Source organism: Taudactylus pleione, unplaced genomic scaffold (assembly GCF_031769625.1).
Source record: "Taudactylus pleione unplaced genomic scaffold, aTauple2 ptg001031l, whole genome shotgun sequence".
Lineage (NCBI taxonomy): Eukaryota > Metazoa > Chordata > Amphibia > Anura > Myobatrachidae > Taudactylus > Taudactylus pleione.
The window spans coordinates 216,823-244,008 of record NW_028285432.1 but is presented as its reverse complement, the minus strand read 5'-3'; the positions used below and the strand labels follow the sequence as shown (position 1 = coordinate 244,008).

Below are 27,186 nucleotides of genomic sequence, written 5' to 3'. Positions count from 1 at the left end.
CAAGTGCGCATGCGTGAGACCCGGATAGCGACGGGCAAGCCGTCGCTCCGGGTCTCGCTACAAAGGGGGCGTGCTGTAAGATGGTGAGTGACAGCACGCCCTCTTTGGTGGGCGTGCCGGGGGCGTGGCTGCCCAGACGGAGGTGTTCCCATGGGAACGCCTACGTCTGGGGCCAGCCCCACTGACATCACAAGTGATGTCAGTGGGAGTGCTTTTGGCTCTGATAGAGCCAAAAGCACTCCAGGGCTTGCGGCAACGAGACCCTACTACAAGGGTCTCGTCGGAAGCCCGATGTTCGCGATGGTATTGACCATCGCGACCATCTTTTTGGCGCTCACTATAGCTGTGGGTGGTAACCCACAGCTATGCGAGCAGCCAGGAGGCCGCTCTAAAATTTCAGCAGGACAGCCCTGATTCAGAGTGAGCGCTCTGTCAGAGCGTCCGGCTCTGAATCAGGGCCTCAGTACAGAGTCTGGCTACGACCTCTACGATTTTTCAGACCATGTTGCAGAGTGAGAAACTTGTAAGTCCAGCTAAGCGTCCTGTGTTGTCCTCTCAATCCACACAGAATCTGAGATGTCATCTGATGACGGAGAGGTGGCTGATTCCTCTAACCCTGGCTTTCCTCGGCAAGAGACGGAGCCCAAGTCCAGAATTAATATTCCTGCCTTGGTGCGTGCGGTCAGGTCCGCATTGGTTATAGAGGATGACGAACCAGCCCCTAAATCCAAACACCCTCTGTTTAAACAGAGAGAGGGAATACTACCAAAGACACCTCAGAAACATTTGACCCCATGTTACCAATTACCTGAGGCTCATTGTAAGAAGTGGGAATCTCCCCCTGCAGTGGATTCACACATTACATGATTAATTCAAAGTGCCTATGCCTTCCATTTCTTCCTACGGATAGGAAGGTGGAAACTTTCCTAAAGTCTATATATACTCTCTTTCAGGAGCTGTTGCCCGGCCGTCCATGGCTATCTCGTGGGTAGCTAAGGCTATAGAGAGTTGGGCTGATACACTTGAGGACTCCTTGGAAGTTCCAGAGAATCAGGTATCACTTTTCGGCCATATTAGGGATGCGGCTGCATATATCGGTGAAGCCGCTCTGGATGCTAGTCTACTGACATCTAGGGTCTCGGCTGTGGCCGTGTCTGCTCGCCATTCCCTGTGGCTACGCTATTGGAGTGCGGATGCCAATTCTAAGAAAGGCCTGGAGACCTTTTACGGGGAAATTTTGAGTAAGAGAAGTGGTCTTAGGGGTACGCCCTCTCATTCCATCGATGGCCTTCCCACCATTTTTTTTCTGCACAGGCCCTCCTTTAGAGAAGACCAAGACCTTGAAGATCCAGAAAGCCTTACAGTCCTTGCTGCTGGAAGGAGAGATTGTACCAGTTCCACTATCTCAATGAAGGACTGGTTACTATTGTACTCTTTCTGGTTCAGAAACCGAATGGGTCTCGTCGGCCTATCCTCAACCTCAAAGCTCTGAACAAGTTCCTCAAGGTGCCCAGGTTCAGGATGGAAACCTTACCATCCATCATACTGGCTATGGAACCTGGGGATTACATGGTATCGCTGGACATTCAGAATACATACCTTTTATGCTCCCATAATGCCTTCTCACCAGCGTTATCTGCGGTTTGCTATACTGCAGCAACACTTCCAGTTTCAGATGCTGCCCTTTGGCCTATCCAGGTCTCCGAGGGCATTTACCAAAATTATGGCTGTCATGGCAGCCCACCTGCTGAGTCAGGGTATTCGGCTCCTACCATATCTGGACGACCTCCTCTAGCTGGCGAGTTCTCCAGAAGTGCTTCACCACCACCTGCAACTAACAGTTGCTTGTCTACAAACACATGGGTAGTTGATCAACTGGAAAAAGTCCTCCCTAATTCCCTCACTGAGGATGGTTCATTTGGGAGTCCTTCTGGACTCTCACCAGCAGAGAATCTTTCTGACTCCAGAAAAGATCTCTACACTGCAGCTGCGAGTATGCAGATGTCTCCGCAGTCGCTGGGTGTCAGTCCACTCGGCAATACAGGTTCTGGGATCCATGGTAACCACATTTTTTTACTGTCTTGTTATCAATTTTAAAGCGTAATGAAATAAGGCTCTCCTGAGGTGCATCTGTCCCTCTCTTGGTGGCTACAGACATCTAATCTCACCAATGGTCGCCCCATTTGGATCCCGGACTGGATACTCCTAACAACGGATGCCAGTCTCCGGGGATGGGGCGCAGTGACTGGTCCTCACTCCTTTTCGGGCCGGTGGACAACGGTAGAGGCATCCCTGCCCATCAACATATTGGCACTTCGGGCTGTGTACAGGGCCCTCATGATGGCAAGGCACATTTTTCACTGGAAGCCCGTGCAGGTTCACAGTGGCGTACCTCAACCTCAGTGGCGTACCTCAACCATCAAGGAGGCACTCTAAGTCGGGCAGCAATGACAGATCTGTCACGCATTCTGACATGGGCAGGATCTCATCTCCTGGCCATTTCAGCAGTGTTCATTCCCGGAGTTCTCAATTATGAAGCGGACTTCCTCAGCCGTCACGACGTGCATCCAGGGAAATGGTCTCTTCACCAAGAGGTGTTTCAACTCCTAGTGGACAAATGGGGTCTTCCAGAGGTGGACCTCATGGCCTCCCAACACAATCACAAGTTACCAGTGTTCGGGTCCAGAACAAGAGATGCCGAAGCAAGCCTGGTGGATGATCTGTAAGTAAAATGGATCTTTCCGGTTTGCGTACCTATTTCCTCCTGTCTCCCTGCTTTCTCGAGTTCTTCGGAAGTTCAAGAAAGACTGAGGCACTGTCCTGCTGGTGGTTCCAGCTTGGCCCAGACGTCTCATTGGTAATCAGATCTTCGGAGTCTCTCCATCGACACTCTGTTCCTGCTGCCTCAACGTCCGGACTTGTTGTCTCGGGTTCCTTGTCTTTATCCGGACCTGGATCGTCTGTCTTTGACGGCATGGCTCTTGAGACATCTCTCCTAAGGTCTAAAGGATTCTCTAGCTCCATCATAAACACGATGCTTAGAGCGCGTAAACCTGCCTCTGCCAGGATCTACTAACAGAGTGTGGCATACATATTTCCAGTGGTGTCATACAAAGGCTTACGACCCTCAGGTGTGTTGAATTTCCAGAATACTGGCATTCCTTCTAGCTGGGTTGGACCTTGGCCTGCGCCTGGCCTCGTTGAAAGTGCATGTCTCTGCACTGTCAGCGTGGTTCCAACGAAGAATTGCTCCACTTCCGGATATCCGCACCTTCCTCCATGGTGTCCTCCGCATTAAACCTCCCTTTGTCCCACCAGTGGCTCCTTGGATTTGGCAGTAGTTCTTCAGGCCCTTCAGGGTCCTCCATTTGAACCACTAGATTCAGTGGAACTTAAGTGGTTAACAGCTAAAACTTTTTTTCTTCTGGCTATTGCATCTGCTAGAAAGGTGTGAGAATTGGGAGCGCTCTCCTGTCGTCCTCCTTTTCTGATATTTCACCAGGACAGGGCGATGCTTCGTACTCGCCTTGAGTTCCTTCCTAAGGTTGTTTCTAGTTTACATATTAATCAGGAAATTCTAGTATCGGCCTTTCTGTCTTCAGACCTCTCGGCAGGAGAGGCCTCATTGGATGTGGTCCGCGCCCTCAGAATTTATGTGGACCGTACCTGTTCTCTTTGGAAATCAGACTCCTTGTTTGTGCTCTATGGATTTCACAAGAAGGGATGGCCAGCCAATAAGCAAACATTGGCTAGATGGCTGCGTATCACTATCTCAGAAGCTTACACGCAGGCAGGCCTGCCTGTTCAGTCTTCTTGTTAAGGCTCATTCTACTCTGTCTGTGGGTTCGTGGGCAGCTCGCCGTGGCGCCTCAGCTATTCAGCTTTGTAAGGCGGGCCACATGGTCTTCTGTCCAGACCTTTATAAGGTTCTATGCATTCTCAGGATGTTTCCTTTGGGCGCCAGATTCTCCCCTCAGCACAGGAGCGTCCCCACCCTTAAAAGGACTGCTTTGGGACATCCCCAAGGTCTCCCTGTGGAGCCTATAGACCCTGAAGAAGAAAATGAGTTATGGTAAGAACTTGCCTTTTGTTAACTCTTTCTTCGAAGTCCACAGGGCACCCGCCCTAACACACCTGGCTTTATATGGGCGATATTGCTGGTCACCGGTTTCCCGTCTCCTTTTCTGTGAGAGTGTGTCTTGAGTGTACCCGTCTTCCTTCTCTCTTATCCTCCTCCAGCCTTTGGCTTATTACCAACTGAGGTGCCTCTGGCTCGGGGGCGGGGTATAGGGAGCTAAAGCTTTAACTGCGTGGTGCCCAGATTGGTTCAGATCACCTACACCCCAAGGTCTCCCTGTGGACCCTATGGACTTCGAAGAAAGAGAGTTAACAAAGGTAGTTCTTACCATAACTCATTTTATATAACGCCAGCATATTTCATTACGCTTTAAAATTGATAACTAAACAGTAAAAAAAAAATTACCATGGTAGCAGCTGCGATAGCACTACTATGGTAATACAGCAGGAGACCTCTCGCCTCCTGCATGCATTACTGTTCCAAGCTGTGTCCATGGATGCAGCATCGGAACATCTGCGTGATCTTCTGCCGCCTGAGTGACCCATGGGGTCGCAGTAGTAGTAGTAGTTAGTTGTACTACTGCACAGTAGCTCAAAAGAGGCCAGGAAATCTCTGTCACCTGACGGAGATCCTGGCCTCTTCCCTTACCCAACCCCCCCCCCCCCCAAAAGGCGGCGACACGCCTCCATTTGGGGAAACTGAGGCCGTCACCGCCCAGATACGGTCACTGACAGTCTGCTGCCACTCTGCTTGCAATCACACAGGACCTGTACTGCACATGCGCAGTACGGGTCTTGTGCCGGTGCAGACCGGCACAATCTGAGATATGTGCTAACCACCGGGTTAGTTCACATCTGAATTAGCCCCATTGTACCCAGCAATAGCTGGTTTGAAGTTACGAGCACAAATATATTTTTGAGATGGTGATGTCAAGTTTGCTGACATCAGGTAGATGATATGGCAGTAGAACATTTTTTTTGTCTGCAGCTCACTGTGGGTGTGTTTCTATTTTGAAGAAGAGAAGCTTCACTGCAGGTAACAGTAGACTCACTCTCTAGAGAGTGATAAAGGGTAGGCAGGTCATTTGTGGACAGAGTAGACCTGTTAGTATATTAAGTTCAAAATAAAACATGATGCAGTTGCTGCACTTTCATGCTGCAAATCTCCTATTCCACCACATGCCAAAGGTGTGGTGAGATCTGGTGTTTGTGGAAGCCATGAGCATATATTAAACTTGTGATTTGTGGAACCTGCTTGAGATAAATTGTGTTTTGTGACAGAGCGCGTTATAATGCTGGAGGTAGACTGCCCATAAAAGCATGCACAGGGTCAGCAGCATTACTTAGGTAGTGTTCATTCTTGCACCCTGCACCTGTCACAACCCATGCCGTTCCTCTTTCCTGCCTGGGGTGTCGCTCATTTCTCTGGTGCTTCTAGCACACTCAGCTGATGGAGCAAGCTGCTGAGATACATACCAGAATGTGCTAGACATCTGACTGCTTCAAAGTTTCTATATTTTTACCATAAAATGGGTATTTCCCAGTAGACATTCTTGCAACTGAAGACTACCAGTCGTCCACCATGTTGTAAGGGAATTACAGAAGCCCTTCTGGTGCCAAAGACAGCTATCTAACTTTGCCACAGATAGATTTTACCATTAAACATTCCCTCTACTGCGAGGTCAAAGTCAATTTTTGTGTGTCCATCTTAGTCCAGCATTGTGTTGCCTGGTTTAATGGACAATTCCTCTTGGAGGTAGATATTGCAGGCCACAAACCACTTCTGCCAATGACATGGCCAATCTCCAGGTTGCTTATCTTCTATATGTGCTCTCTACAGGCTCCCACCACATAGATGTTCCATGGAAATAGTCCTCAATGTTAGACTTGTTTGCAGAATGCATGTGAAGAAGAAAGTATTCCAACTAGTTAATACCAAATCATTATGCAGCCTGTATTCTCACCATACAGTTCTTTTAGCTTTTCACTGCTACATATTTATTGTAGCCAGGGATTAAGGCTAGTACTACCTTTCCGAAGCCCAGCCCCTTCCCGGTACAGCATGGACCTCATAGTTGCTTATGCAGATAGCAGATGGTTTTAGAGTACTGGCTCTCCTCCACATAACTTCTTTTCTTGTTCTTGCCCTCCTCATTCTCTGATTGTGATCTAATCTTCTTTTTTTTTTTTTCCATTATCTGATGTTTACAGAACACTTCTAGCTATGTGTACAGGGTATTGTCTACTTGTCGCAAATTGTATCATTGTTGGGAAACAACATCTGGACCTTGGGATGACCATGGTTTTCTAAAATATCCACTTAGTCAGTCATTGGCAGTAATTCAGCCCTTGATAATAATTCTAGGACCAGCGGAATACCAAGATATTGCTGTCCAAATCATCACTGATCCATCACCATGTTTCACAGTTGGACCAGGCATTGAGGTTTATAGGCATCTTTGAGTGTTCTCCTCATATAAATCAGTCCTGGTTTATGGAACAGTGTGAAGGATAAATCTTCAAATCATATTACGTGTATCCAAGCATCAGACACAGATATTATTATAATCCTGACGCAATTGTTTCACCTTTTAGCATTGTTGTCAATAGTCAGAGCTTTTGCTATTGCAGTTTTAATATCTATGTTGTGTTTGTGAAACTGTGTAGGGGTCTTCAAGAATGAACGTTGAGTTCTGAAGTCATATTTGCAGCAGTAGCTCTATGACTTTTAGTCACAATCCTCTTCAGTATTTGGCTCTCAAGTTCACTTTGCATTGGTTTGCGGACGATATTCTTTGGCAAGTGTTGCTTTGAATATAGAAGTGGCCATTTTTGTTACAGATGCTCCAGCTAAACACGCAAACAATCTGCCTTTGTTGAAAATCTGACAGGTCTACCATTTTGAAAGGGGGGCCCTAGACTGCACACCCTGAATATATATATATATATATATATATATATATAATGGGAGGTGCTACCTGTGGAGACTCTTGTTGCAAACACAAGAAAGAAAGTGCACAACTCCAACATTACTAATTATATATAATAAATGATGCAATAGAATTTTGCAATACATAGAGGTTTTAGCATAATCATGGCTATGGGCCTACCCACCACGCCCAGGTAACCTCTGAGGGTAGGTCCCTAACCTACTGAGGTTGAAATCCAGAGCACAGGACACCAACAAACAGGCCCAGCTGAGCCACCCCAGGGCATCACTAATTTACCTACCATTTTACCATACTATACAGATGTGTTCACATACATCTTACCTCTGTGCGCTACAAGTCGTGTCAAATATAACATGTGAGCACCGTGTGACTCTATGGCACCAAGCATTTTTTCGTGTGACTGTATAATTTAAAATGCATCTTATTCACAAAACAAATAGAACGCATAAGCAGCTTCTGCTGATTTAAAATGGTATGTGCAATGCCTATATTCTGTGTGTGACTGTGGTTATTTCTACTTCAGGGTCCATAGGGTATCCACAGGATACCTTGGGTATAGGTGTGACGTCAGTCGCCGGGCACCATAGAGTTAAGCTTTTCAGCCTCCCAGGATGCACTAGGGTCCCCCTCCTATACCCCGCCCCCGAGCCAAGGCACCTCAGTTTAGTTTGGTGCCCGGCCGGAGTCGGGTGCACCTGTCGGAGTGGGGGCTAGTAGAGCCCCTGAAGCTTTCTTCTATGCAGCTGTGGCTGCACATCTGGATGTACAGCATGGACAGTCAGTCCTGACGTCCATGCTGTCTTCCCTACACCCCCGCCGGTACCAGAACGCCGGTACCGATCCGGGGATGCTGGTGAGCATCTGGGGTCACAGCTAGCGGTGACCCTAGATGTTCCGGACCATGGCCGGATTCAAGGGGGACAAAGGTAAGCAGTGGGGTCCCGCGGTGGGTCCCCGCTGGTCACATGGTCCTAAGTCCCCAGGCAGGGGGCTCCCTGGGGACTGGCTGCAGCGTGGAACCAGGCGACCAACCTGCGCTTCCACTACCCCCTGGGACAGCGGACCGCAGCAGAGCGGTAGCGCTGCGGCGTCCCAGGGGTTAAATGCATGCCAGGGGAGTGCGCCTTCCCTGTCTCACAGCCGGCGCCTCCCCCGCTGCACACAGCCCTCTCTGCACGCTGCCGACTGGTCCTGTGGCAGCGCTCCTCCCCCAGGCCAGCCTCCTCTCTGCTCCTCGGCGGCCATCTTCTTCTGAACGCATGGTGAACGCTGCTGGGAGCCTGGAAAGAAGCATCGTGGTCTGGGTCCCCCTGCATACCTCTCCTCCGCTGTGGTCAGGTCTGTGTATGCAGCGCTGTGTCCTACCAGGCCCTGTGTCTGCGTAGTTGAGTGATCAGCGCTGTTAGTGCAGGAATTGATTTTCTTTGCATTGTATGTGACTGTGCTAGCGCTGCTGCCTGTAACTTTTCTTCTAAACTGTCAGCTTTATTCTGTCCCTGTTCTTTCTGCTAAGCCCTTGCGGTGCGGTGCGGTGCTGCAGGGTAGTCTCTCGCCTATTTACTGTATAATTGGTGAGAGGGGTCACATACTTGGTGCCATCATGTCTGAAAGTGATTTTCCTCTCCGGCTACAGTGTACTACGTGTAAAGTACCGTTAGCGGAGGGGGAGGGTAGCGCGGAGGGCCTTTGCCGGCAGTGTTTGTCCATGGCACGGCCGCTTACGGTTACAGCACCGGTACAGGAGCCGCCCTGGGCTTGTTTCGCTCAGGCGCTTACAGCCTTAGTGGGCCAGTTAGCTCCGCAGCCCGCGTTTACACCGATGGGTTTGTCCCAGCAGTCAGTGGTGTCGTCACCCATGCAGGGTTTCCCACGACAATTGGTGGTACCCCACAGTCTCCCTATTTTCCGGTTTCTCAGGAGCCAGCGTGGGTTAACTCCCTGACGAGTTCTGTACAGCACTTGTCGGATGTGTTGCAAGGGGAGTCTGTGATGCGGCCGCATAAACGGCCGGTGGCGTCTGTCTGCTCCTTATGAGGATGACGAGGGGACGTCTGATGATGGGGAGATTCTGGATCCTTACGATCAGGAACCTCTCCACACTAAGGACGCTGATGCTAAGTCCAAAGTATATATTCCTGGACTTATTCGGGCGGTCCGCACAGCCTTGGTGATTGAGGACGAAGTTCCCCCAGCGGATAAATCTAAGTATGCCTTTTTCAAAGATGTGAAGGGCGATGCCACAGTCTTTCCTCTTTCGGGTCAGTTAGTGGACCATTTAGAGGAGGCGTGGAAACAGCCTGGCAAAAGATACCAGCCGCAGAGACGCCTGGCGGTGGCTTATCCGTTTGCGGATAATTATTTTGCAAAGTGGGAATCCCCTCCACAGGTAGATTCTCACGTGACCCGTCTTGTCCGTAGTGCCACATTGCCGATGCCATCCATGTCCTCCCTTAAGGATGCTACGGACCGCAAGGTGGAGATCTGCCTGAAGTCCGCTTATTCCCTTGCGGGGGGGAGGGGCAGCACGGCCGGCTATGGCCATTTGCTGGGTTGCCAGAGCGATGGAGCGCTGGGCGGATTCATTAGAGGCTTCTTTTGATTCTGACTGTCTGGCCGAACAGGCGGAGTTGATTGGTAATCTCCGTGATTCGGCCACTTATATCAACGAGGCGGCCCTAGACATTAGTACTCTGGTGTCTAGAATTTCTTCAGCAGCGGTGGCTGCTCGTCGCACCTTGTGGCTGCGATCCTGGAAGGCGGACGCAGATTCCAAAAAGGGTCTGGAGGCGTTGCCGTTTACCGGAGAAGTTCTCTTCGGTCCGGATCTGGATAAGATTGTGGCCACGCTGGCGGCAGCCAAATCGGCTTTTCTCCCGTCGGCCGCTGCTCCTTCTGGTTCTGGACCATCGTCCTTTCGGTCATCTAGGGCCCAGGGCAGGCCCAAACCACAGTCGTTTCCTCGACAGGCTGGCCCTAAGAAATCGGCCAAGCCCCGGAAGCAGGCATGGAGTACCAGACGTCCGGCCCCCAAGCCAGATGACAAGCCTGCGGCCTGACGGTCCGGGCCTCCCTTTGGGGGATCCCAGGGTGGGAGGCCGCCTGCTGCAGTTCGCCCAGTGTTGGTCGGCCACTACGACAGACACTTGGGTTCTCGAGGTGGTCTCCCACGGGTACGCCCTCTCCTTCCGGCACAGACCCCCGGCACGATTCTTCACCACGGGTCTTCCATCAGACCGGAACAAGGCTACGGAGCTGCGGAGGGTATTGCACACTATGCTCCAGGCTGGAGTTATAGTGCCTGTTCCATTATCCCAGAGGGGCCAGGGTTTCTATTCAAATCTTTTTTTGGTACAGAAACCCAATGGGTCGTATCGTCCGATTCTCAACCTCAAAGCACTCAACAAGTCTTTGCGGGTTCAGAAGTTTCGGATGGAGACCCTACGGTCCATCATTCTGGCGCTGGAACCTGGGGACTACATGGTGTCATTGGACATACAGGACGCTTACCTGCATGTCCCTATTCTTATGCGCCATCAACAGTTCCTCAAGTTTGCAATCCGCAGCGACCACTTCCAGTTTCGGGCGTTACCTTTTGGCCTGGCGACAGCACCACGTGTTTTCACCAAGGTGATGGCGGTCATGGCGGCTTCTCTGCGGCTGCAGGGAGTCCGCATGTTGCCGTACTTGGACGACCTGTTATTGGTGGCAGGATCTCCAGAGCTCCTGTTACACCACTTGGACCTGACCATTGCACTGCTGCAACGGCACAGCTGGCTAATCAACTGGCAGAAGTCCACTCTAATCCCGTCTCGGAGGATTCTGCATCTTGGAGCCTTATTGGACTCGGGACAGCAAAGGATCTTCGTGACGGAGGACAAGATCTCTGCTTTACAGTCAAGGGTGCGCAGTTGCCTGCACAGCCGCCGGGTGTCCCTACACTCGGCGATGAGGTTACTGGGCTCCATGGTGTCGGTGTTCGACATGGTGGAATTCGCCCAGTTTCACTTCAGACCTCTGCAGCATCTGATCCTGTCCAAGTGGAACGGGCTGCCTCAGTCTCTGAAGTCCCAGACGATTGTGATCACCCCGGAGGTTCGCCTGTCCCTTGCTTGGTGGTTACAGACTACTCACCTCAATAAGGGACGTCCGTTTTGGGTTCCAAATTGGGTCCTGTTGACAACGGACGCCAGTCTTCGGGGCTGGGGAGCAGTTTCAGGTCCACACTTGTTCCAGGGCAGGTGGACGCCGACAGAAGCGGAGCTTCCAATAAATATCTTGGAACTCCGTGCGGTCTTCAATGCTTTCCAGCAGGTACATCGGTTTCTCCAGGGTCACCCGGTGCAGGTCCAGTCGGACAACGCTACCACCGTGGCCTACATAAACAGGCAAGGAGGAACTCGCAGTCGGGCGGCTCTCGTAGAGGTCTCTCGGATCCTGGTTTGGGCGGAGTGCAATCTTCCAGCCATATCAGCGGTCTTCATCCCGGGAGTGCTAAATTGGGAGGCGGACTTTCTAAGTCGTCAGGACGTTCATCCGGGGGAATGGTCCCTGCACCCGGACGTTTTTCAACTGCTGGTGGACAGATGGGGTCTTCCAGAGATCGACCTTATGGCGTCCCGGCACAACAACAAGTTGCCAGTGTACGGGTCTCGCACAAGAGACGTAGGGGCGTCTCTGGTGGATGCTCTGTCCGTCTGGTGGACGTTCCAGCTTGCATACCTGTTCCCTCCGGTCTCCCTTCTTCCACGGGTAATCCGGAAATTCAAACAGGAAGGAGGGACGCTCCTGTTGATAGCTCCCGCGTGGCCCAGATGGCACTGGTTCTCAGACCTTCAGGGTCTGTCCGTGGACAGTCCTCTGCGGTTGCCGCTACGACCGGACCTTCTGTCACAGGGTCCTTGTCTTCACCCGGACCTGACTCTGCTGTCTTTGACGGCGTGGCTGTGGAGACGGCCATGCTGAGGTCCCGGGGGTTTTCCAGCTCTGTAGTGCGTACCATGTTGCAAGCTCGGAAACCGTCTTCAGCGAGGATATACCATCGCGTGTGGCATACGTTCTTCCAGTGGTGTCGACCGAGAGGTTATGCACCGCGGGAGTTTCGTCTGTCTCGGATTCTCGCCTTCCTGCAAGCGGGACTAGATCATGGGCTTCGCCTTGCTTCTTTGAAGGTACAGGTTTCGGCCCTATCTGTCTTGTTTCACCGTAGGATTGCTACAATCCCAGATGTGCGCACCTTTATGCAAGGTGTTCTCCGCATTCAGCCGCCCTTTGTTCCACCTGTTGCGCCTTGGGATTTGGCTGTGGTCCTGAGGGCTCTCCAAGGACCACCGTTTGAACCACTGGGCTCAGTGGATCTTAAATGGCTAACAGCTAAGACTGTTTTCCTTCTGGCTATTGCTTCGGCCAGACGTGTTTCTGATTTAGGGGCTCTTTCTTGTAAACCCCCTTTCTTGGTTTTTCATGGGAACAGGGCAGTGCTCCGCACTCGGCCCGAGTTTCTTCCCAAAGTTGTTTCCCAGTTTCATGTTAACGAGGAAATCGTTGTTCCGGCCTTTAACTCACCGGGTCTTTCCGTGGGTGAGGCCTCTTTGGATGTTGTGCGGGCCTTAAGGACTTATGTTGACCGCAATTCTTCGTTTAGGAGGTCGGACGCTTTGTTTGTCCTCTATGGCTTCCGTAAAAAGGGTTGGCCTGCTTCAAAGCAAACTTTGGCAGCCTGGATCTGTATGGCTATTTCTGAAGCTTATCTTCATGAAGGCCTACCAGTTCCTCCTTCTCTGAAGGCTCATTCCACTAGGTCTGTGGGTCCTTCGTGGGCAGCTTGACGTGGTGCCTCTGCAGTCCAGATCTGCAAGGCTGCTACGTGGTCTTCTGTCCATACCTTCGTGAGGTATTACAGGTTTGACACCTTCGCCTCTCAGGATGCTTCCTTCGGGCGGCGGATTCTCCTTTCTGCACAGGAGCGTCCCCACCCTTAAAGGATACTGCTTTGGGACATCCCCAAGGTGTCCTGTGTATACCCTATGGACCCTGAAGTAGAAAATATGAGATATGGTAAGAACTTACCCTTGTTATCTCTATTTCTACGAAGTCCATAGGGTTCCACAGGACTCCCGCCCTGTCGCTCCTGTGCTGCAGATGGGCTTTGCTCTGGTCACCGGTTTTCCGTCTCCCTCTGGTGAGAATGTGATTCTTGTATGTGTCCAGATCTTTGTTCTCTCTCTTCCTTCTCCTCCTCCGGCCTATGGCTTGATAACTAACTGAGGTGCCTTGGCTCGGGGGCGGGGCATAGGAGGGGGACCCTAGTGCATCCTGGGAGGCTGAAAAGCTTAACTCTATGGTGCCCGGTGACTGACGTCACACCTATACCCAAGGTATCCTGTGGAACCCTATGGACTTCGTAGAAATAGAGATAACAAGGGTAAGTTCTTACCATATCTCATATTATCTGCATGCAAAATGCTACATTACAGTGTCGCTTTGCGAATAAGATACATTTAAAGCTAAAAGTTGCCCGAAAAGACGCTCGGCGCTACCGAGTCACGCCACGGTACAGCACAACTAGAAGGGCTGTTTAACACGCTAGTAAGATGTATGTGGACTCAGCTGTACTTCCATTAACAGTATATAAAATCTAAATCAAAGTATCTATATATAACTATATGTTAAATTCAGTGCATAAGACTGACCGGAAAGAGCACATGCAGAGATGCATAAGTCACACATGAGATGGACACAGATGTGGTCACACAACAGACAAGGGGATTACAGATGTGTTTTTCTAGCAGCTCCCCCCATCCTGTGCCTTATGATGACTTCATGACTGTACATTACATGTTGTCCAGACCTATTGACATGTATGTGCTAGATAGAAATAAATAGTGCTGGGCAATTCACCAGGGGCAGATGTCTGCCCTCAAGTATTCAACAGTTTTTTGATGTATGACAGTGCTTGAAAGCTGAACTTAGGGCAGTATTCTTAAAAACTGATTTGCTGCCATAATAAAACATTACAGGACTAATTCAAGACTGCCTCAATTACTATAAAAACTGATAAATTAGGGGACAGGTTAGGGTTGTACAACACTTGCACAAATGTAACTAGCCACTCCATGGCATCCTAATAATCTGATAGCCACCCAGTAGAATGTGACTTTTGGGGTATAGGTGACTCAGATTTCTGTGCAATAGTAATAAGGGATGTGCATGTTCCCGCCAAATTCGTCTTTTTCCGCAAAAAATCGGGTCTCAGAAAGAGGCAAAACGTCATCTTTCATGGATTAAACATCATCATTCCTGGACAAAAGTCCATGAAAGATGACATTTTGCCTCTTTCCGACACCCGATTTTTGCCGGGAAAAATCTGAATTTGGCAGGAAAATCCGAACTAATCCGGGCCTGCACATTCCTACTAGTAATGTGCTTGTACTAATACCCCCTGTGGCATTATAGTCACCAGCATTTCCACCAGTTTACTGTTGGAGTTCCTCTTAATGGAGTGCTGTCTGTAGTTTGGCCTAAGGCTGGTTTCATAGATGAACAAAGCTAGAGATATCAGAGAGTGAAGCTAGGCTACTGTAGTACATAACATAGTGGCGTTGCTCACAGTAATTCTGAACCAATAACAAAATAGTAACATTAGTATCGTGCTGTGTTCTATATGTACATAATGACATACTTTATGTGCATAATGACAACAAATACCATTTTCTTTTGTTGATTTTTCTTGGTCAGGACCATCACTTAGGAGACCAGTTCTGCAAAACGTTGTCATCAGAAGGCATTCACTCTCTCATTAATTGGCAAGTTCACCTGTAAATACTTCTGTATAAAGCATCCTCCTTGTTAGCAGACCTGTAACTGAGACACAAGAGGATCAGGGAGGAGAGATTCTAGGACCATATCCTGAGGATAATACAGAGCACCGTCATTATTTCAGTAGAGTAGAGAATAGGGCCAGATTAGAGACCACAGCCACTGGAACTCTCCTCTCCAGCCAAAGTCACAACCCCACTATTCGCATTAATACAGCTTCTCAACACTGAGTAAAATCACAATCTCAAATCAATGTTTTTCTACTTCAGTGTCCGTAGGGTATCCTTGGGGGTATTGGTGATGACATCAGGCAACGGGAACCACAGAGTTAATTTTCAGCCTCCCAGGATGCACTGGGGTCCCTCTCCTATACCCCGCCCCCTAGCCAAGGTAATCTGTTTGCGGCGGTGCCGGCCAGGAGTCTGTTCACCTTCTACAGAGTGGGGCTGTTAACAGCCCCTGAAGATTTTTAAAGGCAGCTGTGGCTGCACATCTAGAGCAGTACAGCATGGACAGTCTGTACAGACGTCCATGCTGTCGCTCCTTCACCCCGCCGGACCAGAATGCTGGTACTGATCCGGGGATGCTGGTGGAGGTCTGGGGTCACGGCTAGCGGTGACCCCGGACTGTGGACGGATCCAAGGGGAACAGCTAAGCGGCAGGTCCCGCGGAGGGTACCTGCCGGAGAACACAGTCCTGAGTCCCCAGGCAGGGAGCTCCCTGGGGACTGGCTTGCAAGTGGAGCCAGGTATTAACCTGCGCTTCCATAAGCCCCAGGGCTGCAGCAGAAGCGGAAAGCTCCAGCGTCCCTGGGGTTAAATGCATGCCAGGGAAGCGCACCTTCCCTGTTTACAGCCGGTGCCTCCCCCGCTGCACAGTGCCTCTCCACTGCTGTTTGGCGAGCTGTGTCAGTGCTCCTCCCCGGGCCCGCCTCCACTCTGCTCCTCGGCGGCCATTTTCTCCATGGAGGTGACGAATGCTGCTGGATGATGGATACAGGTGGCATCAAATACCTCTCCTCCTATAAGGTCAGTGTATGCAGTGCTGTTTCCTACCAGGCCCTGTGTCTGAGTGTTACGGTCTCTAGCTATAACTTTAGGTAGCCGTTAGAGTCCAGATAGACAGGAAGTAGAAGTCAAAACTGGAGTTCCTAAGAAGGCCGGTGGTGGAACAAATGATGTGGGGAGAGATGAGAATCTGGTTGTTGCAGTTTTTAAGAACCGATAATGCGGCTAATGCCGATGGTGCAGCCACTGGGACGATGGTGTGGCTAATGAGCCGATGAAAGGGGCCAATGGGCCGATGTAGCGGCTGGTGAGCCGATGTTTTGACCAGTGGGTCGATGTGGCCAATGGGCCGATGATGCAGCTAATAAGCCGAAGATGACTGCCACTGGATCGATGGTACGGCTGATGGTACTGGAAAGCGATGGTACTGCGGCGACTGAATGCTGATGATGGAACCTGGTACAGACGGAGGCTGGAATGGCAGCGCTGCAGGAGTTGCCGGGGGAGTCAGTCAGGTAGCTGAGTATACCCTTAGTGTCAGCCGACAGCTGACAACAGCTGGTGCTGCAGCTAGGAGAGCTGGAGGCAGCACGAGGACGGCCAAGAGGAAGTGTGTCCTGGAGCGGCCAAGCAGTCGGAGGAGACACGGAGGACTTGTAGCAAGTAAGTAATGCTGACCATGCAGCAGAGCCGAGCGCTGAAGTAAACGCTGTAGCCGGCGAGGCAGCAAATGTTCAGTGAGTTTAAATAGAGGAAGGACTCATCAGGTGACATGGGAGGAACCCAGCCCAGGTCTCAGACATCCGGATCTCCTGGGGCAGGTCCAGTGGGAACAGGAGCAGGAGAATCTTGAGCCATGTAAAAGTCCCGGACTGGACTTGTAACAGTACCCCCCCTTGACGCTGGGTTGAAGAACCGTTAGAGCCTGGTTTAAATGGGAAGTCCCGGAAGAACACCTTCTTCAGCCTGGGAGCATGTAAGGTATGGATTCTAGCTAATCTGCTATACCAAATTGTCGCTTAATAGCGTAATGAGTCGCACAAGAAATAAATGCTTTCAGACTTTGAATGTGGTTCCAAAGCACAAAAATATATTATTCAATATAAAAACAGATGGTTATACGCTGTGATCTAAATACAATTAGCGCAAATAAATTTATACAATGACTAGGTACAGTTGCTATACATACGCATACAACAGTGATTAAACTTCAAAATACAACCATACAATGAGAGAGAGATGTCTGCTGAGAGCACATGTCCAAGATGGCTGGTGAGGGTGTGTGTGTGTGGGGGGGGGGGGTTGGGAATGACACATGCCCTATTTTCCAAACCGCATGGTCTCTAGACAAACTCCATTTTGAAAACTCACATTATGTTGTAACTCTGTAAATCATGTATCCATTAATGATCACAATTATAATAACTGCAACAACCTATTTGTACTATACAACAACAAAATTGGGTAGAATTATAACCATAATCACTAGACTATTAATTCACAACTTCCATAAATCAAGCACATGTTTCAATGGGGGGAGGGGAGTATCACATGTAATGCCATTGTCTAACCCACTTGCTGGTAACCATCTATAACAAAAACTGCATTCTCTGTCTTACACATGGTTATTACTTATACCATGCAAAGCTGTTATTAATTAAACTTCCATGATATAACACTGATACCAGCCTATGATTACATTCATGATATTATACAAACTTATTCAGATAGTAAGCACCATATAGTAGCCAAAATACCAGTACTCACAGTACACAATTCTATCATACAGTAACACTGAAATAACACAAAACCTATGCCAGTCTTATAGCCATGATCACACTACTAGTAATTCACCATTCCATTGAATCAAGTACTTGGTTCCAGGCCCTAACACAGCTCACCAGCGGATCTCAAACAATATCAACCAGCACCAATCATTACAAATACCATAGTTCTGTTTCACATATTACAAAAACTCCATAATCAATCACTTTCTTGCATGCTGATAATACAACCAGTATAAACAGACAATTGTACCTTCAGCATGGATGATAATCTTACAGGCTGGATTGCACTATATCATCCACTGTATGCTAACACAGACTTATGAGTTCCTTTAACTACAAACTTGTTACATACAATCTTTATAAGCTACATTACAGATTAACACACACCTAGCTACAGATACCCAAATAGACTGACTGCTGTACAGTTTAACAATATACTTAGCCATATTCCAGGAGTACAAAGTCCCATTTTTGGTTGTCTTGTGAGAGGGAGACCTCTCTTCCAGTTCCCTGCTCCAAGTGTGTCTGCTAGCATGTGTGTTCTCAGCCTATTTCTCTGTGAGTGTCCCCAGTGTGAATGCCATACTCCTGCCCCTCACCTGTGAGGCCGTTTCCATAAAAGGGCATCCCAAACCTCCACCTTGAAACTCCTGTCCCAACAGTGTGAGAGCAGGCCACTGGTATACAAATGCTAATTAGATTGTAGTTTCAGTTAGCCATCTCTTTTGATATGCTGTTTTTTTATGTAAACTTGTTCTGGAACCTGGCTCTGGGATGTGATTACACACATATATATATATATATATTTGGTTCTAGTTTTTATAAGGATTTGTTTTTAATATATATTGGTCCTAATATATTCTATATTAGATGGTGATATTGATATACCTCTGTACAAAATGCAAACAGGCAAACACAATCTCATTGGCTTTTGATAAGGGTCATAGTAGCATTCAACAGTTTCTTGGTCTTCTGTTGCTGCTTTGTTCTTGGTTTTCCCGCTCTTGGTATGCTAATCCAAAGGAAATACTACATACATAGTACATTTCTATCACCTAATAGCTTCATAATCCATAACTTGGAGACGCATGTTGCGATTTTCTCACCAATGTTAACCGGAAATCTGTTGAGACACAGTGGATCAGTACAACACCAAACAGTCTGCTTACCATGTACTAAACCTTAGATATCAAGTAATCTTTATTTCACAACATTAATAATTACTGAATAAACCTTGAATATTACACTTTAATACTAGGGAACCTTTTATGTAAGTCCAGTGTGTAAGTATTAGGGAATAGGGAAAAGACGCTAGTTAGCGCTGTGCGACTGTTTTGTGAAGTACATTATGGTACGTGTTTTGCAGGGATAATCGTTTTATATGTTTTAGTGACTCTGTATTTACATGGTGAGGACTTTTAACTTCTTTCTATTGCATGGGAATCGCACGACGCTAAATAATAGCATCGCCATATGTACTTATAATGACGAGTTTCACTAAAATGGCGCTGGGCGGCCAGTCGCAAAATGGAGTTGCGCATATCTAATTTTAAACTGATCCTGTCTCAGCCAATTATCCGGCTTTGACAGTCCACCCTTTGATAGCAACATGCTATACTCTGATTTTAAAATTCATTTAGGCTTACATTATGACATATTTTAATGTTATATTATGGGATGGCACAAGCTGGTTCTTAATCCATCAATAATGTGTCTCTAGGAGGGGGACATAAAACTACCCTTATATGCACATCGATCTTGGGAGCTCATGGGAAAGGATGTGGGGATGCACCAATCCTATAAAGGAAGTCTTGAGGGGGATAGGGACATGCATTATTTGAGATGTTTAAAATAACATTTTAATACATTTTATGCATATCTTAATCTTATACATCATCCGATGGTACCTTCTAGTTCAGGGTTGTAATGCAGCTCTACATTTACCTTGGTATCCATTCTACTATCAATTACCACTATCATAACCTCAATTTCTCTGTTTATTTTCCACACTTTATCATACTGTGTGTGAAGATATGGGGATAGTGTGTTTTTATGGATACCAAGCATTTCACCATGTGTAAGGGTCATAATCTCTGGAAGTATTCTTCCCAAATAACAAACAATTACTGTGTTGAGTTTGGTCAGATACCGCCCTTGTATCTGTATGGCTCCTTCTCCCAACTCCACTCCATCGATACCACTACCGACCTCTTTTCCCACCATCTGCCCTCCGATACAGAAACAGGACATCCCGAAACAAGCATGAGATGAACCCTGGAAGGAAACGCAAAAGTAATCACAACCTGCCACTCCATTACTGGAATAGTGGTCTGTTATATTCTCCCCATTCAAGCATTTCTACTGCAGTCGGTAACTCTCCCGGTTGGTTTAGCACTCCTCCCGACTCTTCTCCATTGATATCACCATCAGCTCCCCTCTCTGTCCTCTGTCACAGAAACCAAAGATCCCGAAAGAACCCAAGATAATTAGAACTCTGGGAGAAAACACGAAAGATAACCGCAGCAGGCCAAGCCATTTCTAAAACAAGGATCTACAAATTTCTTTAGCTCAGGTATCTCACTGTAATCTCTAACCTTCCCGGAACAGGTTTGCAATCGACAGGTCTGCATTATCTGCTTCGATTCCGCCTTGTCTCTCCACTGGTTGGTTGACCTTCTTACAGTGAGTGGAATGGATCCAGGTATGTCTCTCCGCCACCGTCGTACTCGTCAGTAACACCTGATACGGACCTTCCCACCGATCTGTCAGACAACCTGAACGTAGGAAATTTCTGATCATAACAAATTCTCCAGGTTCAACATCATGACAGTTTGTTTCAGGCATATCATGTGACAACAATTTCAGTTTCTGCTGTTGCTGTTTCAGCTGTTTACCCATTGTTATAAGATACCTTACAGTTACCTCGTTGTTACCTTTCAAATCTTCCTGCGGACTTATAGTCAAATGAGGTTGTCTACCAAACAATATTTCAACGGGGGACAGATAGAGAGGGGGCCTGGGGGTGGTCCTGGTGCTATTTTTACTCATCAACTTACACATGCTTCTGGATGACCACACCTGTGAAATGGGTACCCCTATCACTTTAAATAATTGTAGGGATACCGTGTCTGCATACAAAACTCCTGAACAATTTTCTTAGCAATGAACCCAGCAGTATTAGTGGCGGCTGTATATGCCTCAAACAAATTAGAAAACACATCAGTGCACGCTAATACATACTTGAGATTCCTGCAGGGTAGTAATTGGATGCTTCAAATTTGTATTACCTGAAATGGTCTGTCCGTCGGAGGGATGTGTGATGGCTCGGGTCGCATTGTTTTCCCAACGTTTTTCCTCAAGCCAGTCAGAGCCAGACCGTGCGCTGCCTCAACCAAGCTTGGGTAATATGCCTTGGGAGCCATTGGCTTACCTTGTCCATCTCTCCAGAGTCTAGAGGACTCCGGCTTACATCCCTTTTATCTCCAGACCACCTTTTCATGTATGGAACACAAATTTTGCATCTCAATTTCTGCATATCACCAGTTTGGAAAAGCCATCCTTTGATCAACCGTATGACTTATTTATTCTTAAACCTGCTGCCCCTTTTTTGCAGCTTCGTCTGTCCTGTTATTGGATCAGCTGTTCAATAGTTGTAACCCCTTGGTTAGGCAGTGTCCCAAATATTTAGAAGATACTGGGGCTGTCTATGAACCCCTTTGGTAACCGTGTCCATGTGTATAGCACCCCCCCCTGTGTGTAAATGCAATCTGAAATGGAAAAACTTTTTTTTTGGGGGGGGGGGGGGAGGGAGGAGTGTGGAACGGAACTGGCTGAGTGGTTGAATGTGTTTTACAGCCATATGTGATGTGTGTTAGGGTTGTGTAGTTTGTGACTGTGCAGGATGGTATGTATTGAGGACTTGTAGCTGCACTGGTGAGTAGGTGTCTGGTGGCTGCGAAGACACTGTTTCAAGAGCTTGAATACTGTCAGCCATTGGCTTCTTGCTCTGGGTCTCTCTCTTCTTGGGATGTTTTTTTTTCCTGTGACTATTCAAGAGAGGGTACATTTTACTTGTAAAAACTTTTTTTTATAAAAAAACGTAACATCAACTGTACCTACACCCCCATCTGCATACGGCGGTGGTGGTGCGTGTGAACTACCGACATTACCTTCCACAACGCTGCTTTCCTGTGCGTGCGCACTATTCAGTGGTGCACCCGCACCCCAATTTAGCGTCACGTGTGCGTTTCCCTGTACTGTGCCCACAACGCTGGCTTGCGCTGTGTGCAAACCCTTAAGCCACGTGTCTCCTTCGTGCAGCCACAGCTTTAAACAATCGTTATACTTTACCGTTTTCACTCGAGAACACACCAGACTGATGTGATCTCGGACATTGTTCAATACATCCTTATCAAAGCTACCAATTCCGGGAAACAGTCTAACACTCTTCATCGTCATCTTAAACCATACATCACGGTACCTAATTGCATAAGCACCGTACTTAGTATGCATAATACGGCGTGCCGACCCAAGTGGCGCTGCCATTAGCAGCACATCATTGTCGAACATCTCTACTGTTTGCGTGACTCCCATCCTGGGACAACCCCTATGTTTTTCAATAAAGATTTAAACCGGTGAAAGACACTCAAGACACTTTCATTTACCTGTGGACGTCTTTGAAACAGGGCGTATCCACAAACCTTATGGAAGACCTCTAGACGCCTCTACTCACCTAATGGAAGAAGCTGCTTCCACGCAGAAATCCCTTTTTGACTACCTTTCAACTGCTAGGGGTTAATACTTACCTTTTTTTTTCCAGTTGATTTCGTCCACCCTCTCATCAGTTCACAATCACAGTTTAGCCAAAACTATGTGGTTCAATTACAGTGCTCAAATAAGCCTAACCGATTTACTGAATACTGTAATCACACTGAGAGCCGAACCCTAACACAAATAACAACCCATACACCTGCTTTGTGTATAGTAAATGGTAAGCTGCTACCGAGTCACTAGGCCGCTCCTTACGCCTCGCACTTAAGGGTCCTATGATACCCTTAACATGTAGGAACCGTGTTACACCCTAAACCAACAAATACTCACTGTTACATACTTTTTTCCTGCGCAGAAAAAGAATACACGTTCACCCAGCTATTGGCAACACTGATAATGCAATTCAACGGCTTTGTTTAAAACACGTGGCAGCAATACAGGAAATACGTATACGCACACACAGTAATGTGACTACTACACAACACGTATTATGACTTTTACGCTATAATGCGACTTCCCCTTTTTAACAAACAAAAAAAAAAAACCTATCGATGAAGAAAAACAAACTTTTTCCTCCCTCGTCCCTGGATTCTCAATCACTGCTCCTAAAGCCACAATAGCAGGTAGCGCACTCTCAGCAACAACAGTGGTAACAGATTCCAAAAGCACAATGCGTTCTCCTGCTAGGCGCCTCCACCCTTTTGCTGAGAGATCGATACCGAGTGTTACCGAGTGACCGGTGGCATGATTAACACTGCGAGCCCCCATCTATGGATTCTAGCTAATCCGCTATACAAAATTGTCGCTTAATAGCATAATGAGTCGCACAAGAAATAAATGCTTTCAGACTTTGAATGTGGTTCCAAAGCACAAAAAGATACTGGGGCAGGTCCAGTGGGAACAGGAGCAGGAGAATCTTGAGCCATGTAAAAGTCCTGGACTGGACTTGTAACAGTACCCCCCCTTGACGCTGGGTTGAAGAACCGTTAGAGCCTGGTTTAAATGGGAAGTCCCGGAAGAACACCACCTTCAGCCTGGGAGCATGTAAGGTATGGATTCTAGCTAATCCGCTATACCAAATTGTCGCTTAATAGCGTAATGAGTCGCACAAGAAATAAATGCTTTCAGACTTTGAATGTAGTTCCAAAGCACAAAAATATATTATTCAATATAAAAACAGATGGTTACACGCTGTGAACTAAATATAATTAGCGCAAATAAATTTATACAATAACTAGGTACAGTTGCTATACATACGCATAAAACAGTGATTAAACTTCAAAATACAACCATACAATGAGAGAGAGATGTCTGCTGAGAGCACATGTCCAAGATGGCTGGTGAGGGGGTGTGTGTATGGGGGGGTTGGGAATGATACACATGCCATATTGTCCAAACCGCATGGTCTCTAGACAAACTCCATTTTGAAAACTCATATTATGTTGTAACTCTGTAAATCATGTATCCATTAATGATCACAATTATAATAACTGCAACAACCTATTTGTACTATACAACAACAAAACTGGGTAGAATTATAACTATAATCACTAGACTATTAATTCACAACTTCAATGAATCAAGCACATATTTCAATGGGGGAAGGGGAGTATCACATGTAATGCCATTGTCTAACCCACTTGCTGGTAACCATCTTTAACAAAAACTGCAGTCTCTATCTTACACACGGTTATTACTTATACCATTCAAAGCTGTTATTAATTAAACTTCCATGATATAACACTGATACCAGCCTATGATTACATTCATGATACTATACAAAATTATTCAAATAGTAAGCACCATATAGTAGCCAGGAACTCACGAAGGATGTCATTGATCAGGTCCTGAAAAACAGCCGGAGTGTTGGATAATCCAAAGGGCATAACCAGGTACTTGTAATGCCCAGAATGAGTACTGAAAGCCATTTTCCATTCATCCCCTTCTTTGATACGAATTAGGTTGTACGCCCCACGAAGATCAATTTTGGAGAAGATACTAGCTTGACGTAGCTGATCAAATAGCACCGGAATGAGAGGTAAAGGATATGAATTTTTTACTGTGATATTATTGAGTCCTCGATAGTCAATGCAGGGACGTAGAGATCCATCTCGTTTCCCTACAAAGAAGAACCCAGCTCCTACAGGTGATCTGGAAGGGCGTATAAAACCTTTAGCCAAATCGTCCTCGATGTATTCTCTCATCACTTTCTCCTCGGGTACTGAAAGAAAGTACAACCGTCCTTTGGGTAGTTTAGCATTTGGTACTAAGTTGATCGCACAGTCATAGGACCTATGTGGAGGAAGAACGTTCGCAAGTTTTTTGGAAAAAACATCAGCATAATCTTGGTATTGAGACAGAATAGCTGAGTGATCTTCCATAACTGTAGAAAGAACAGACCGCAATGGAATGGTCAAGGAGCGATTCTGACAGGTCTGATTCCATTGTAGGATTGTGATCCCTTAGCCATGGGAACCCAAGCACAACTGGAGCTAAGGGACAATGAAGGAGGTAAAATGACAAAGTCTCGGAGTGCAAAATCCCAACAGAAAAACGGAGAGGGGGTGTTTTAAATTTGACATGTCCTGGAGCGATTAATCCTCTGTCTAAACTGCAGATAGAAATCTTTTGTACCAGAGGAATAGCTGGAACACCCAAAGTGCGGAAGAAGAGAATATCCATGAAATTTCCGGCTGCCCCGCTATCCAGAAAAGCCGAAGTAGTGAGGATGGAATCAGCAAGTTGAATGGTAGCTGGAACTAAAATTTAATTTTTGGAGGAAATGGATGCTAGGCCTAAGTGCAGATCCTCCCGAACACCTAGGCTTTGTTTTTTACTGGTTTTCAGTGGACAACAGTTAACAGAGTGCCCCTTGTCACCACAGTACATACAAAGACCTAAGGACCTTCTTCAGCATCTCTCTTCTGATGACAGACGAGAAGCCCCGATCTGCATGGGCTCTTCTGTATCTGAAGGTGGAATCCACGAAAGAGCACGAGGTGACTTGGTCGGAAGGTTATGTTCACGCCGACGTTCCCGTAGACACCGATCAATCCTAATGGCTTGCTGCATTAGATCATCCAAAGATTCAGAAGGTGAATGTTGGACAAGGATGTCCTTGATGGCGTCCGAAAGACCAAGGCGGTATTGGCTGCGTAGAGTTGAGTCGGTAGTCCATCTGGAATTCTGAGGAATAATCCTCCGTTGCTTTCTGACCCTGTTTGAGGGCACGCAATTTAGACTCCGCCAAAGCAGGGCGGTCCGGGTCATCATATAATAGGCCTAAAGCCGTAAAGAAAGCATCCACTGTCTTTAATGCAGCATGTGAAAATCCGAAAGCCCGAGTCTGTGGATCCCCCTGAAGGGGAGAGATGACTAATCCCACTCGTTGTAATTGCGTGCCAGAGGAGACGGGAACAAGTAGAAAATAAAGGTTACAACTTTCACGAAAGTTTAAAAATTGTCGACGATCACCAGAAAATCAATCCGGTAAATTCATTTTAGGTTCTTGAGGAGGAACCGGATGTACTGGTGAATGATTCTCTTCAAACTTTACCTGCTGGTTAAGAATTTGGATTTGTGCGGCCAGCACTTGGGCCAGATTCTGTCCTTGCTCCATAGTGAAGGATGGGTACGGCCGATGACAAGCCCCAGGTTCTTCCTACAATGTATTTAAGGCCGGCTATAATGTTACGGTCTCTAACGGCTACCTTAAAAGATATAGCTAGAGTCCAGATAGACAGGAAGTAGAAGTCAAAACTGGAGTTCCTAAGAAGGCCGGTGGTGGAACAAATGATGCGGGGAGAGATGAGAATCTGGTTGTTGCGGTCTTTAAGAACCGATAATGCGGCTAATGCCGATGGTGTGGCCACTAGGCCGATGGGGCTAATGAGCTGATTTTGTGACCAGTGGGTCAATGATGCGGCTTAACAAGCCGATGATGAAGGCCAACGGGCCGATGAGGCGGCTAATAAGCTGATGATGACTGCCACTGGACCGATGGTACGGCTGATGGTACTGGCAAGCGATGGGTGCTGCAGCTTAAGGAGCCGATGACCGCACGAGGATGCAGGAGATGTGATGATAGCCGATGTCCTGGAGGTGCTGCTGGTACTGCGGCGGCTGAGTGCCGATGATGTAACCGGGTACAGATGGAGGCTGGAATGGCAGCACTGCAGGAGTTGCCGGGGGAGTCAGTCAGGAAGCAGAGTACACCCTTAGTGTCAGCCGACAGCAGACAACAGCTGGTGCTGCAGCTAGGAGAGCTGGAGGCAGCACGAGGGCGGCCGAGCAGTCGGAGGAGACACGGAGGACTTGTAGCAAGTAAGTAATGCTGACCATGCAGCAGAGCTGAGCGCTGAAGTAAACGCTATAGCCGGCGAGGCAGCAAATGTTCAGTGAGTTTAAATAGAGGAAAGACTCATCAGTTGACATGGGAGGAACCCAGCCCAGGTCTCAGACGTCCGGATCTTCTGGGGGCAGGTCCAGTGGGAACAGGAGCAGGATAATCTTGAGCCATGTACAAGTCCTGGACTGGACTTGTAACACTGAATAGTTGATCACAGAGCTAATAGTGCAGGGCTTGTTTCTGCATTGTATGTGACTTAATGCTAGCGCTGTCTGCCTGTACTTTCACTTCTGTCTGTCAGCCATTTTACTATCCTTGTTCTTTTTCTGCTAAAGCCCTTGCGGGCGGTCTTGCAGGGTATTCATTGCCTCACAGTAAAAATATTTGTCTGTGAGGGGAGTCACATTACACTCACCATGTCTGGGAGTGAA

General features: G+C 47.6%; 1 protein-coding gene across 2 annotated transcripts in view; it reads left to right on the top strand.

Annotated features, from left to right (window-relative positions):
• AP5B1 (adaptor related protein complex 5 subunit beta 1) overlaps window positions 1–27,186 on the top strand; it is a 65,465-nt gene that overhangs the window by 4,365 nt on the left and 33,914 nt on the right. Inside the window, exon 1 of one of the 2 annotated variants that reach the window (XM_088461237.1) lies at window positions 15,171–15,233. The exons of the other annotated variant lie outside the window; for it this stretch is intronic. Coding sequence (XP_088317363.1) covers window positions 15,192–15,233 — 42 coding nt within the window. The 5' untranslated portion in view covers window positions 15,171–15,191. Of the gene's footprint in view, window positions 1–15,170; window positions 15,234–27,186 lie in introns of those variants that run through there. 2 annotated transcript variants of the gene reach the window in all.